The 13814-nt window shown below is 56.1% G+C and overlaps 1 protein-coding gene across 5 annotated transcripts in view; it reads right to left on the bottom strand.

Moving 5' to 3' along the window:
* Window positions 1–8965: 8965 nt before the first annotated feature.
* The window catches only part of TRAK1 (trafficking kinesin protein 1), a gene marked incomplete at both ends in the record, with an annotated part of 112480 nt that continues 107631 nt past the window's right edge, over window positions 8966–13814 (bottom strand). For all 5 annotated transcript variants that reach the window (XM_080715647.1, XM_080715648.1, XM_080715650.1 and 2 more), the window contains 2 exons: window positions 8966–9728; window positions 12636–12738. In XM_080715647.1, coding sequence (XP_080571773.1) covers window positions 8966–9728; window positions 12636–12738 — 866 coding nt within the window. The remainder of the gene's footprint in view (window positions 9729–12635; window positions 12739–13814) is intronic.

Genomic DNA, 13814 nt, shown 5'->3' with positions numbered 1-13814 from the left:
GAGGCCCTCTGCAACTCAGAGAGACTCTGTTTCAAAATAAAGAATAAAAAATAGGGCTGGGAGTATAGCTCGGAGGTAGAACGTCCCTGGGTTCCATCCCCAGTGTTGAAAAAAAAAAAAGTCCACATGCACAGAAGGGAAAGAGGTGTGTCAAGTGCACGCGCCCCTCCTGGAGCTCAGACAGTGCTAGGGGTGCCTCCCGCCGAACCCAGGCTGGGCGCGCGTATAGCAGCAGATGGTCCTGAGACTGGCTCTGCAGGATTTCCTTCCACTTGGAGGAAGGACCATCTTCATCTACAACTAATGAGCTGATGGGGTGGGCTGCCAGTGAACGCCAGCTGCAGTATGCACTACTATAGAGTCCTTGTTCTCTTCCTCTGCCTGGAAAACAATTAAGGGCTTGGAACCTGGGTAAGAAAACCCTTGGCGAATATCAGAGCTCTCTCAACTTGTGTGTTTATCTGTCTATCCATTCGTTTGGAAGCTATTTGCTAAGATGATGGCGGCCCCATGCCGAGCCCCAGAGATTCTGAAATGAGCGGCAGACCTCTGACACCAGGGCTCTCCTGTCCTACAGGGAGATGGCGGATCAGGCCCAAAGGCAGACTCGGGGGTCACTTGGGCGCCTCGTGACATGTCACAGCCAACCCATGCGAACGTGAGCTCCTGTGCTTCCTCTCAAACTCTCCCACTGACGCCCCCCAACTCCCGTGACGGCGACTTTGACCCCGTGGGGTTACCATAGATTCTTTACACCCTTCACGGAATCCACTGGCACACCTCGCCAGCTTAACTTCAAAATGCCTTTAGAACCGGCCCTGTCTACACTGCAGTCCCTCCCCGGGTGAGTGCGGCCCTCTAACTGCTGTTCCTGCTTCTGCCTGGTGGATGGCTGGTTCACCCATCACATCGGTGTGCTGAGCTGGTTCTGAGCAGGCCTTCAGGGCGCTCCTTCCCTCTCTCTCGGTGCACGTGTGACCCTTGCCTGCCCGCACAGGTTTGAAATGAAAACTTGCCCTCCTCTGAGGAAGTAGAGAATTCTGCTGGGCGTGGTGGCGCAGGCCTGCTATCCCAGTACTTGGGAGGCTGAGAGAGGAGAATCCCAGGTTTGAGGACAGCCTCAGCTACTTAGTGAGACTCAGCGACTTAGTGAGACCCTGTTTCTAAATGAAAAGGTTAAATAAGGCTGGGGTGTAGCTTGGAAGTAGAATGCCCCTGGGTTTAACTCTAAGTGAAGAAGAAAGAGAAGGGGAGGAAGAGGAGGAAGAAGAGGAGGAGAAAAATGAGAGATGGAAAGAAAGAGTAGGAAAAAAAGAAAGAAGGAAGAAAAGGAAGAAAGAAAAAAGAATTCTGACCCACAGAAAACAGAGGAACACAAACCGGGGGTGAAAGCCTGAGGCTCTAGTTACCAATTGTAGCAGGGAAAATACACTGGTTTTCTTTCAACAGAGAGGATAGAGAGAAATGTTTAGGCAGGCGAAGGAAGGCTGGGAAAGCCGAAAGGGGTCCTTGGGAGGACACGGTGCTACAGCCAACGATGGAATCGCAGCCCCACCTCTGCTCTGGGCGGGGAGCGAAGGGCACAGGGTGGGATGAAGGAAACTGCAGAGCTCGGGGCGGAACCCAGAGCTCCCTGGAGGGAGAGCCTCCTGGCCTCACCCTGAGTAGGAAGAAGGAGGTCCGGGCGAGGCCGGCGCTGGGAAGGAGGGAACTGCAAACTAGAACCCAAAGCCTTTGCCGGGTGAGGAAGTGCGGTCGGATGGCGGAGTGGGAAGGCAGGCAGGAAGCAACCCCAGCCCCAGCCCCAGCCCCAGCCCCAGCCCCAGCCCCAGCCCCAGCCCCAGCCCGTGTACAGCCCCGCCTGGCTTGGAGAAGCCCAACCCCGACCCCCCACTGGTTTCCCCTGTGTGGATGATGATCCCGGTGAACAGAACAGTGCTCAGAAGGGAAGGCTCCAGACAGGGCTGTGAAGGCCGGGCATCTCCTACAGGCCCTGGATTCCCTTAGGAGGAGACCAGGCATTTACTTTTGTGTATCTGAGAGGGAGCTGTAGTATACTATGTGTGTTTGGTTGTTGTTGTTGTTGTTGTTGTGTGTGTGTGTGTGTGTGTTACTGGGGATTGAACCCAGGTGCATTCTACCACTGAGCTACACTGCCAGCCCTGTCTTTTCTCTTTCTTTCTTTCTTTCTTTCTTTCTTTCTTTCTTTCTTTCTTTCTTTCTTTCTTTCTTTCTTATGTTACTGGGGATAGAACCCAGGGACATTCTACCTCTGAGCTACACCCTCAGCCCTAATTTTATTCTTTATTTTTAAACAGGGTCTCACTGAGTTTCAGAGGGCCTCACTAAGCAGCTGAGGCTGGCTGTGAACTCAAAGCCTCACATCTCAGCCTCCCAAGTACTGAGATTACAGGCGTGGGCCACCACGCCCAACTTTTCTTATTTTTTTTGAAACAGGGTCTTGCTAAGTTGCTGAGGGCCTTGCCAAGTGCCTAGATTACAGGCGTGCGCCACCCGCCCGGCGGGTCCAGAACGTCCTGTGAAGTCTTTGTTACCAGCTGTCCTTCGGCCCTGGGCGTGGAGGGCAGGTGTGCAGGTGGCGTCCTCCGCGTGTGGGTCCTCCTGACCTGGCCGGCCTCTCGGTTCATCTGGACAGCACAGACTGCCCCGGGACTCCTGTCCCCACGCGAGGGGCCCGTTCACTTGTAGCCAGGACCACTCTGCAGCCTGCGCACCCTGGGGCCCTCTGGGATCCCCAGGGCAGGACAGAGCTGAGAGCTGCCTGCTGGCCCCCACCTGGAGAAGAAGGGTGGAGGGAGGGACACAGGCGCAGCGAGGAAGCCCTGGGGGCCTGACGGCGAGGGCGAGGCCTTCTCCGCCTTGCGGAGGGTCGGGGTGCGCAGCCCTTGGGGAGCCATCCCTCCTGACGGCGCTGGGTTCCTAGGCATGGCCTTGCAGCTCCTGCTGTGTCCGCGCGCCCTCTACTGGCCGCAGACGATAACTCCGCCGCCGCTGGGTGCTTGGCGCTCGGAGGTATGCAAGATTCCCTCCATTTGCCGCCGTATCTCAATTTAATCCCTACCACGAGCTTCCAGCCTGTCCAAGAAATTGAGATGGACTTCCCCCTCCGCCGGCTTCTCCCGCGGTGGCCTCGGAGGTCTGGGCGCGGCGCTGGCTAACCTGGTGGGCAGCCTTGGGTCCTCTTCCCTTGGGAATAACCACCTCCCTGCCCTGGGCAATCTCCAGGATACACCCCCAGACCTATTTTATATTTTATTTGGAAACAGGGCCTCACTAAATTGCTGAGAGCCCCACTAAGTAGCTGAGGCTGGCTTCGAACCTGTGCGATCCTCCTGTTCCAGCCTCCCAAGCGCGGGGATTACAAGCGTGCGCCACCACGCCCGGCTAACCTGGGCACTTCAAGGTCTCCTGGGCATGACTCCACTGGGAACCACCTGCTGCCCCTTCAGCTTCCTCCCTGCCCAGCGTGGTCGCTGCCTGTGGTGGGGTGAGCTGTGGGATGGGGCTCTGGGGCAGCTTTCTCCCAGGCCCCCTGCAAACCCCAGCTCCTCCGTCCCTGGATCCCCAGACCCACCTGGGGCTTCTCCCGCAACCTTGACTCAGCCCGCCAACGGGGGAGGCCAGGGGCTCCCAGACAGGATGCACATGGGAATTGCTCACCAAGCCCCTGTGTCCCTCCTCTGCTCGAGGACCTGTATCTGGGGGAAAGGAGGGGGTGACTGGCAAGGTGAGCAGGCCCTGGGAAGAGAAACAGGCTTGGCGGGTTTCCTCCAGCTCATTCTTACACCAATCCTACGCTCCGCCTCTTCTGGAAACCAGCCACTTGAAGCCTTTGTCTTCCGGTCCTTGCCACATCCTCCTTAACAACGTCCCCTTGGGCCGTGGTGTCCTCGAGCTGAGCTCCCCGGGGCTGAGGGAGCAGAGGGCGGGAGGAGAAAGCACAGAAGAGGAAAGAAAGCGCCTGGCTCATCCTCCTGCCACGCCTGCCGGGCAGGAAAGCACTTCATAGTTCGCCAAGCAGGTCTGAGGGTGCTTTCCACTGCTGAACCTTTTTGTTTGTTTGTTTGCATTAAAAAGACCTCTTATATGATATGTGCATGTATGTCTCCACCATCTTGGACCCCATTAAGATGTATGGCTACAATACACCCATTAATTTTTACTATTTATTTATTTATTTATTTATTTTGGTGGTACTGGGGTTCCTGGAAGCCCGTCTATCTCCGGGCTACACTCCCAGACCTATTTTATTTTTGGAAACAGGGTCTCCTAAGCCAGCCCGGCTGGCTTCGAACCTGCGCGATCCTCCTGTCTCTGCCTCCCGAGCGCGGGGATTACAAGCGTGCACCACCACGCCCGGCTACTTTTTATTTTTTTGGTGGTACTGGGGATGGAACCCAGGGGCCTTCTACCTCCAGGCCACACTCCCAGACCTATTTTATATATTATTTGGAAACAGGGTCTCTTAAGCCAGCTGAGGCTGGCTTCGAACCTGCGCGATCCTCCTGTCTCATACTCCCAAATGCGGGGATTATAAGCCACGCCCGGCTTACACCCATAAAAAAATTTTTTAAACCTTTTATAAAAAATAAAAATAAAGAAATAAAGAAACCCTACTGGAGGTGGTGGCACATGCTTATAAATAATCCTAGTACTTGGGAGGCTGAGACTGGAGGGTCACAGGTTCAAGGATGGCCTCAGCTTTTTAGTGAGCTGCTCAGCAACCTAATGAGACCTGTTTCCAAATAAGAAATAAAGTTGGTCTAGGGATGTAGCTCAGAGGTAGAATGCTCCTGGGTTCAATTCCCAGTACCACACAAAAAAACCTTATTCTTTGTTTTTCCAAAAACATTAGGATGTGATATTCAGACATGAATCCTCTTTCTGGATATTTTTTTCAGTCCTGGGAATGGAACCCGGGGCATTCTACCTCCAAGCTACAACCCCCAGCCCTATTTATTCTTTTATTTTGAAACAGGGTCTCACTGAGTTGCAGAGGGCCTTGCAAGTTGCTGAGGCTGTCCTCGACCTGCCATCCTCCCATCCCAGTCTCCCCAGTACCGGGATCATAAGCGTGCACCACGGCGCCCGGGTCCCAACACTGTCTTCCATAATACCTTCCCAGCTCAGTATCCAGGTAAGATCATGAACCTCGGCTGTCATCTCTTTTCATCCTCTTATTTTTTTTTGGTGGTACCGGGGTTCCTGGAAACCCTTCTACCTCTGGCTACACTCCCAGACCTGTCTTATGCTTTTTAAAATTTGGAAATAGGGTCTCTTAAGCCAGCGCGGCTGGCTTCGAACTGCGTGATTCTCTTGTCTCCACCTCCCAAGCGCGGGGATTACAAGCGTGTGCCACCATGCCCGGCTTTTCATCCTTTTTCAATCCGGACAGTTGCTCAGCCTTGACACGTTCCCAGGGACAGACCCGATGCTTTCTGAAGTGCCCCAGTTCGCCACCTCCTGGCGCCATTAACCCCTGCGGCAGGAGCGTCTTAGGAAGGACGTGCTTCCTGGGCTGTCACACCGGGAGCCACTGGTGTCTGTGTCCCGTGGGGTGATGGCACATTTCACGGCAGATTTAAAGTGGCGCTCCAGCCGGGCGTGGCGGGCACGCTTGTCATCCCCGCGCTTGGGAGGCGGGGACAGGAGGGTGGCGCAGGTTCGAAGCCAACCGCGCTGGCTTAAGAGACCTGTTTCCAAATAAAAAGTATAAAATAGGTCTGGGAGTGTACCCCAAAGGTAGAAGGGTTTCCAGGAACCCGGTACCAACACACACACACACACACACACACACACACACACACACACACACACAATTGTTAAGCCAGGTGTGGTGGCGCACGCTTGTCATCCCCGCGCTTGGGAGGCGGAGACAGGAGGATCTTGCAGGTTCGAAGTTAGCCGCGCTGGCTTAAGAGACCCTGTTTCCAAATAAAAATAGAAAATAGGTCTGGGAGTGTAGCCCGGAGGTAGAAGGGTTTCCAGGAACCCCAGCACCACCAAAATAAAAAAAAATAAATAATAAAGTGGCGCTCCACAGGTCTGTCCCCGCCAAGATACCTCCTTCGCTACGTTAATAAGATACCATGTGTGCACATCTGCATCCCAACAAATTCTTAACCCGATGGTTTGACATCCATCATTGTCTGCTCTAGACATCAGTGTTATGGTGACGAATGGTCGGTTATTCTAAACTGTATCACTCCTTCTGTACCTTATTGTCCCGTCTATATTTAGCTGCTTACCATTCTACAGTAAGGAAGGGCAGGGAGGACCATGTCAAGGGCTGCCCCTCCATTCCTTCTCCACGTCTCCCCCTCTGCCTGGACGCCTTCACCACCTGGCAAATCCTGCCCAACCTTTTAGCCCAACCCGGGGTTGTGGGGCCTCGGAGCCTTGCTGCCCCTGCAGGCGCTGAACCCCTCACTCTCTCTCGCCCCAGGGGTTGCGATGTCGCTGCCGGGTCTCCTCAGGAGTGGGGAGACCACAGCAGAACTCCCAGCACACCCTGTTTGGTCTACACAGCTGCTCTCAGACTTGTTAAAACAGACCCGTGGTTCCTCCTCTGCAGATTTGGATGCACAGTTAAAAAATCTTACTGGCTCAACACAACGGTTTATTTATTTATTTATTTTTGTGGTACTGGAGATGGAACCCAGGGGTATTCTACCTATGAGCTACACCCCCAGCCCAGCTCAGGGTCTCACGGAGCTGCAGAGGGCCTCACTAAGTAGCTGAACCTGGCCACGGACCTGTGATCCTCTTGTCTCAGCCTCTCAAATGCTGAGGCTACAAGCATGTGCCACCACGCAGAATATGTTTTATCTTATCCTTTGGTTCTTCTTGTAGTCTCCCCTCCGGTGGGCCTTACTGTTCTCCCATTTACTTTCCCCAAGAGACAGACACCTTAAAGTCTTACAGAAAGAACCATCTCTTTCACGAAAGAAGAAAAAGATACCAGTCAGAATACCCGTGTGGCTTCCATCATTTGAACTTATTTTATTGATATTCATTAGCGGATAAAATTTTATTGTCCTCGATGCATCACAACACACCGTTTGGTAGTGGTTGCGCAATGTTGATTGTTTATTTAAATATTTACTAGACTAAATACCGCAACCTCCGAATCGCCGAGGTTTGCACGGGGGTCTCCAGCGATGATGGGTCGGTGGCTCCTCTCTCTGAAGACCTTGAGCGGTCCACCCGGTCTCCTGATCCTTTGTTATTCCACCTACTGCCTTACAGTACATTCAAATAAAAAGATAGAGGTTACTTGCGGGGACCGTTAGGAAGACACAAGTAAGTGGCTTGGCCCGTGGGGCTGGCGCCGGCTCCTGGGGACCTTCTCAGAGTGTCCTCAGTGGGCGTGAGGACTAAAGGACACACCTTTTGCTTGCGGGGATACATAATAAATGACCATTTTGTGTACGTGTGGTTATATCTTTCTGTTAAACGTCTGGGACAAGACGTTCTGTTAAACACCACGGGACCTCGCGATGGCCAGCGCGATCCTCAGATTAGAATAAATAGATAATCTGCCCAGATGGGAGTGCCATCCACACACCGACTGCAGCCGGCAGGCGAGAGGGCGCTGGCTTTAAAATGAGGCACACACAGGTCATAAATACGCTCACGGCTTAGCAACAGCCACGGGACCCTCGCCCGCAGCCCTGGAGGCGGGGCTGCGGGGTGGGGCGTCTTGTGCCCCCTCTGTTCGAAGCAAGGGAGAGAAACGTGTGGGCACTGAGTGGTTGCCACAGCAGCCCCAGGTGCGACAGGAGGCTGCCCACGCCAAGGACGGACCGGAGCCAGCAGGGCGACACGCTGGCATGTTACATGATCCCATATACCTATTTATTTTTGGTACTGGGGACTGAGCCCAGGGCATTCTACCTCTGAACTACACACCCAGTCCTATTTTATTTTGAAACAGGGTCTTGCTAAATCGCTGAGGCCGGCCTCAAACCTATGGATCCTCCTGTCTCAGCCTCCCAAGTATGGGATTACAGGCGTGCGCCGTTGTGCCTTCTCCTTTACTTTCATTGCTGACAACTTTCTTTAATAAGTTATTTCCCTCCCCCAGCCCTTCTCCTTTCAGTCCTGTTATTAATGTTGTCCTGGGTCTGGCCTTAATCTGGTTGTGACGCTGGGTCCCAGGATCAAGCTGCCGTCTTGCTAGCAACTTGACGTGGATGAAATTAAATTTGCATTTTTGGTGTCATAGAACCACATGGAGAATGGGCAGAACCTGTGCGGTCCCTGCCCTTGGTATAAAAAAAATGGAAAAAAATTAAAAAAAAATCATACAGAAGAACACAGAGGGGCAGCCGAGCCACGCACGGGGCAGGAGTGCAAATACATTCTCTTTCGGGCCAGACATGGGGCCCAAGGATGAGGACAAAAACACCAGGGTGACTTCGAGCCAGAGGCATGAGAAGAAAAAGTCACGCCTCCAAGAAGAAACGGAGGCAGAGGAGTGAAGGTCCCAGAGAAGCTGGGCTGCCCACAGAAGCAGGAGACGCTCTCTCCGTGGTGAAAAGCGTGGTCGGCCGCACGGGGCCGAGGAGGGAGGCTCCGTGGGCGATGGCGGCTGGGCCAGATGTCCAAGGACGCTCCGAGGGGACGCACCGTGCCCTGCGCCCCTCGACAAGCCGTCAGGTGCGGAGCTCCCCAGGTTCCTATCCATGGGATAAGAACTCACTGGGGATTTTCAGAGTTTCTTAAAAGATGGTCATCACCTGCCCCTGGCTAGCTCAGGCGACATCCTGGAAGAGGCCGAGGAAGGGGCAGGGCAGACCCGAGGCCCCGAGTCCTATGTACAGGTGCCACACAGTCTCGCCCCCCTCCCCTGGCACACGATTGATGTGTCTAGCTCAGGAGGGGAGGGTCCGAGGCGGGAAGAAGGAGAGCGCGCGCCGGGTGGAGACGGCGGCCCCCAGCCTCACCGCAGGCTGGTTTGTTTGGGGAGCTTAGCACCCATCAAGATGCCCGAGGTGAGAGTCACGGGGGCCTTCATCTGCATGCTGGACCCCACCATGGCCGGGAAGCTGCGGTTCCGCCGGATGCCGCTGCCCAGCTGCAGCCCGCCCACGGCCCTGGTGCCCGCCGGGCAGCCGAGAGGCAGGCCTTCGGGGAGGAGCGGCGGGGGAGGCCCCGGGGGCCCGCAGAGGAGAGGTCCCGGCTCCTCAGTCAAGGGTGGCTCGTGGGCTCGGGCCACCCCGAACCTCCTGACTTTGTCCACGAGGTTGAGGTTGGAGACAGACACGTCCGTCTGGCTCTCGCTGCTCCGCATGGGCTTCTTCTCCCGCACCTCCCGCAGGATGGAGCTGGCCGGCTTGGAGGCCAGGAAGTTGTCATAGGGAGGGCTCGTGCAGGCGAACTCCGAGGAGGGCGGGGAGGAGGCGGGCGTCTGCATGGGCGAGTTGGGCGGCGTGGAGGGGATCACCACCATCCTGGGGGCGTAGGAGCGCAGGGACCCCGGGGCCGCGCGGTCCCAGCTCTGGGGGTCGTACACGGCGGCCGAGATGCCCCGCTCCTTCAGCAGCCACACCAGCCCCAGGGACGTGCTCATGGTGGTGGTGGACTCCCGGGTGTTGGTGAAGGACTCGGCCAGGCTCAGTCTCCGTGGCGTGCACGGCGTGGCCACCGGCGTGGGCTTCAGGTGGCTGTTGCTACCACACGCGGGAGTCGGGGCCGAGTTAAGGCTGCAAGAAAAAACGGCCGGTTATTCCTCAGACGCGCCCAGGTGCACCACGGGATGGCCAGCGGCCTCTGTCCCGTGGGCGTGCAGGTCGGGCCTGGACACAGTAGGGGGACTCCCCCATCAGACCCTGGGCACCTCCATCCACGTCTCCTCCCCTCACCCGTGGAGGGAGCCGTGAGCCGTGCCTGTGTTGACGGAAAGCAGCACCTGCTCCCAGTGGTAGGAATCCTCCCCAAATGAAGATGTCTCCCCAGCTATCAAGTGAGTGATCTGGGTTTCAAACCCCAGTCTGGGTAACGCCAAGGCTGTCTCAGAAAAGAGGCTTCCTTCGTGCCATATTTACTCAAGACTCCGGGGCTCCTTCCTAAGGCTTCTCCCTCAGGGAAGACGTCAGCCAGGAACTTATTGTAAAAGCCAAAACGGAGTAGGGTATGTGGTGTAAGTCTGTAATCTCAGTCCTTGGGAGGCGGAGACTGGAGGATTGTGGGTTTGAGGCCAGCATCGTCAATTTAGTGAAACCCCTCAACAACTTAGTGAGACCTTGTTTCAGAATCAAAACCTAATAGGGTCAGGGGTGTGGCTTAGAAGTAGAACCATCTGGGTGTGATCCCCAATTAAAAAAAAAAAATTATCTCCAGCAGTGTTTTAGCCTCCCGGCCTCCAGGACACTGCTCTGTCTGTGCAGGGCTGCCCCTGGACCCTGTGGGTGCCGGCCAAACCATCTTGATAAACAGGGCTATGGGCCACATCCACATTAGGGGACCTCCGTGTGATTCCTGGGGACCTCTAGCCGAAGGCCCGCTAAGTGTGAAACCCGAGTGGCTAAGAGCAAGCAGAGAGGGCCGCTTGTCCACTCGCGCCTGCCAATGAGAACCACGAGGCTCCAGCAGCCAGGGCCCGGCTACCAGAGGGGCCGTGGGGAGATGCGGCATGTCGCTTACGGAGCAGGGCAGGCTGACCCCTCGCTGCTGTTCCAGGGATGGAGGAGGCTGAACAACCCCGGGGGCCGGGCAGCCAGCGCCCTTTGAGGCAGGCTAGCTGAGCGGTTCCCCAGCCCGGCCAGGGCAGGTCCGGATACCTTGGGCACAACCAGGGGAAGGAAGAGGCCCCGTTCCGGATCCGATTTTTATAAAGACCAAAGGAGGGGTCCCTCTGGGAGGAGGAAGACTTCAACAGCAAGTCCAAGCTGCAGGCACCATGTAGCTCCCCACTCAGCCTCCCCACGGCTGGACAGCACAGGGTGGTGATCAAAGAACAGGCCTATCTCACCCAAGCTAAGGAGCAGGGATGCCACGGGGTTGGGAGCACTCTGAGAAATGTGAAATTAGAAACCACAGCAGGTTCCCAGGGTTAAAATTGTGGATTATGCAAGCTGGGGCATGTCTATAATCCCAGTACTAGGGAGGCTGAGACAGGAGGATCCCAGGTGTGAGGTCAGCCTTGGCAACTTAGTGATGCTCTCAGCAACTTGGTGAAACCCTGTTTCAAAATAAAAATAAAAAGGGCTGGAAGTATGGCTTGGGTTCAATCCCCAGAACCACTGAAAAAATAAAAAGAAGAAAGAAAAGTAGATTATGCAAAAGGAACGGGTGGAATTCAACACATGTTGATGTACAGTTGGCAGAGGGTAAAAAAGCTCTAGGCTTAAAATCTTGTTCCCGTGGTTACCCCTTGAGAAGTTTTCAGCTGCCTTTCCAGCTCAGTCAAGAAGCCCCTGCATGCTCCCCAACTCCTGCTCCCAGATACGCCCCTGTGGACCTCCTGTAAGGACCCGCTCACACAGGGTCCTATGGCTGCAGTCAACACAGTGACTTTAAAAACAGCCTCTTCCAGACATCAAGCCATGGGCTGGAGAGGCAGCTTCTCCCAGGGCCAGAGGGAGATGCAGGAGGCAAGGTAGAATTTTGAGATCCTGTCTGGCGAGACCTGCGGGTTAGGCCTTGATTAGTGGGCACTCGGCTGGCTCGCCGGGGAGTTTAGGCGGGTTAGGGGTACGGGCGGTCAAGGCCGCGTTAGCCAGGCACAACCACAGAGACACATCCCAGCCTGGGTCCCCGTTAGTGGCGGCCACGCGTGCACACACAGGACCTTCTGCGTGAGCCTGCCAGTGTCAGCTCGCCTCGTGCTCACCCCCGGCCTGGCCCGTGGGCTCAGACTCTGCCCTACAACTCCTCTCAGCTCAACGGGGCATATGGCTGCTTCGGCGTCCTCCTCACATGACCTGCGGAGAATCATTCATAGTTTAAGGCGCTCCCCGCGGTGGCTCCCATCTCCCCTCCCTCCTGTTCTCCTTCGGCTTCTGCAAACCCTAGGTTCTTGCCTGACTGTACCATGGGAAAAAAATGGCAGAGGGGGTTATTCTCCAGCATCGGGGTTGGGGAGACAGTTCTCCCTTGCACTGGAAGGCGTGAAGGGAGGCCAAAACCCAAACAGACCAAGTCACGCCACAGGCCCTGGAGGAGACGTGAGCGTTGGGCGCATGGCGCCGGCCTGGAGTTTTCTCTCTCTGGTCATTATAGTATGGCTGTGATGTGTGGCTCCTGGGGTCTGTTCCAGGGGCACAAGGGTGCCCACGGAGCTCAGTAATGTCCCTGTGAAAGGACTCCACGCTCTGCTGGCAAGCTTTGGGGCAGAAAGACAACAAGTGGGGCTGCAGGTCCGCCGAGAACATCAGCTCTGGCCCGTGAAAGGGAGGCCAACCAAAGAGCGAAGGTGTGTCTGGGGTCTCCCCCACGCTGGATCTGAATTGACAGGGCCCCGAACAGGCGGCCAACCGTGAGTACTCGCGAGGTGCCCCAGCTGGCACCTCCGCATGAGCCTCTGGCTCGGCTCTCCTCTACGGGAAGCCCCTGCCGGAAAGGGGGCGTCCGGGCCTCCCCCTGCCCGCCCCGCAGCCAGGGCCCCTTACCTTGGCGTGAGCTGCGTGAGCCCGTCCGAGGGGTGCAGGATGCGGCAGGTGGTGAAGGTGAAGGTGGAGTTGGTCTGGGACATGCACTTCCCGGGGTGGTGCGCTAAATCGGGGGGGGGGGGGAATAGAACGTATTCCTCACATCCAGGTACACCACGGAACAGACAGACATCCCGCACGGCCCGTGGGCGCAAGAAGCCATGAGCTACCTTGTCCACCGGAGCTGGGCCGGGAAGGTGAAATGCCGACCTTTTGGATGGAAGGTGGTCCCCTCCAAAACGGCCCCATTTTTGAGCCCCGGTCTGCAGAGCATCGGATCCCAGCTTCCGGCCCAGTCCAGACAGGGTTCCTCATGAGTATCCTCTGGCCAGTAGTGGATCCAGCTCCCGGGAGGGGCCAATGGGCCCTTGCAGGTAAATTTGCTTTTCCTCCTCAGAGGTCGGGACCCGCTCTCTTCTTTTGTGGCTTTACGTCTCTTTTCATTGGTAAATGGGTGGGTGCCAGTATTCTGCCCGGGGTGGGGAGAGCGGGTGGGGAGAGGTGCTTGGCACCTGGCGGCCAGGCAGGGCTGGCGGGCTCCCTTTTCTGCTCGCACAAAAAGGGGCTGGGGGAAGCTGGCTCCACTACTGTCGGCCTGTGACTGTCACGCGGAGGGAGGTGGCGGCCTGAGCCTCCTCAACAGCAACGGGTAAGAGTTCCAGAGATGGGGCTACTGTGTGGCGCAACAGCGCCCCCTGCTGCCATCTCGGGGATACCTGATTTCTCTATTTTGGCACAGAGGCTGGAACCCAGGGACATTCTACCTCTGAGCTACAACCCCAGCCTTGTTTTATTTTGAAACAGGGTTTCGCTATGTTGCCGAGGCTTGGCCTCGAGCCTGAGACCCTGCTGTCTCAGCCTCCCACGTACTGGGATGGCAGGTGTGCACCACCACGCCGGGCATAGGATATCTGATGTCTAGCGATCTTGAGACGGCGGCAGGTCGCCCTCACGCTCTCTCCTTTTAATAGTGGGTTGCTGTTAAGGCGGCTGAAGACCGAGGTTCAAGCAAAGCAAATCACAGGGGTCAGGCCATGCGTCAGAAAGCGGCGGGGGAGCCAGGGATCGCGGGAGAGATCATGATTGTAGAGGTCATCTTCTTTCATAACTCAGGCATCAGAGGGAACTTTTAAAAAGGAT

Source organism: Muscardinus avellanarius (assembly GCF_963383645.1).
Source record: "Muscardinus avellanarius genome assembly, chromosome: 18".
Classification (NCBI taxonomy): Eukaryota; Metazoa; Chordata; class Mammalia; order Rodentia; family Gliridae; genus Muscardinus; species Muscardinus avellanarius.
The sequence above is the reverse complement of the archived record's forward strand: the minus strand, read 5'-3'. Positions and strand labels throughout refer to the sequence as shown.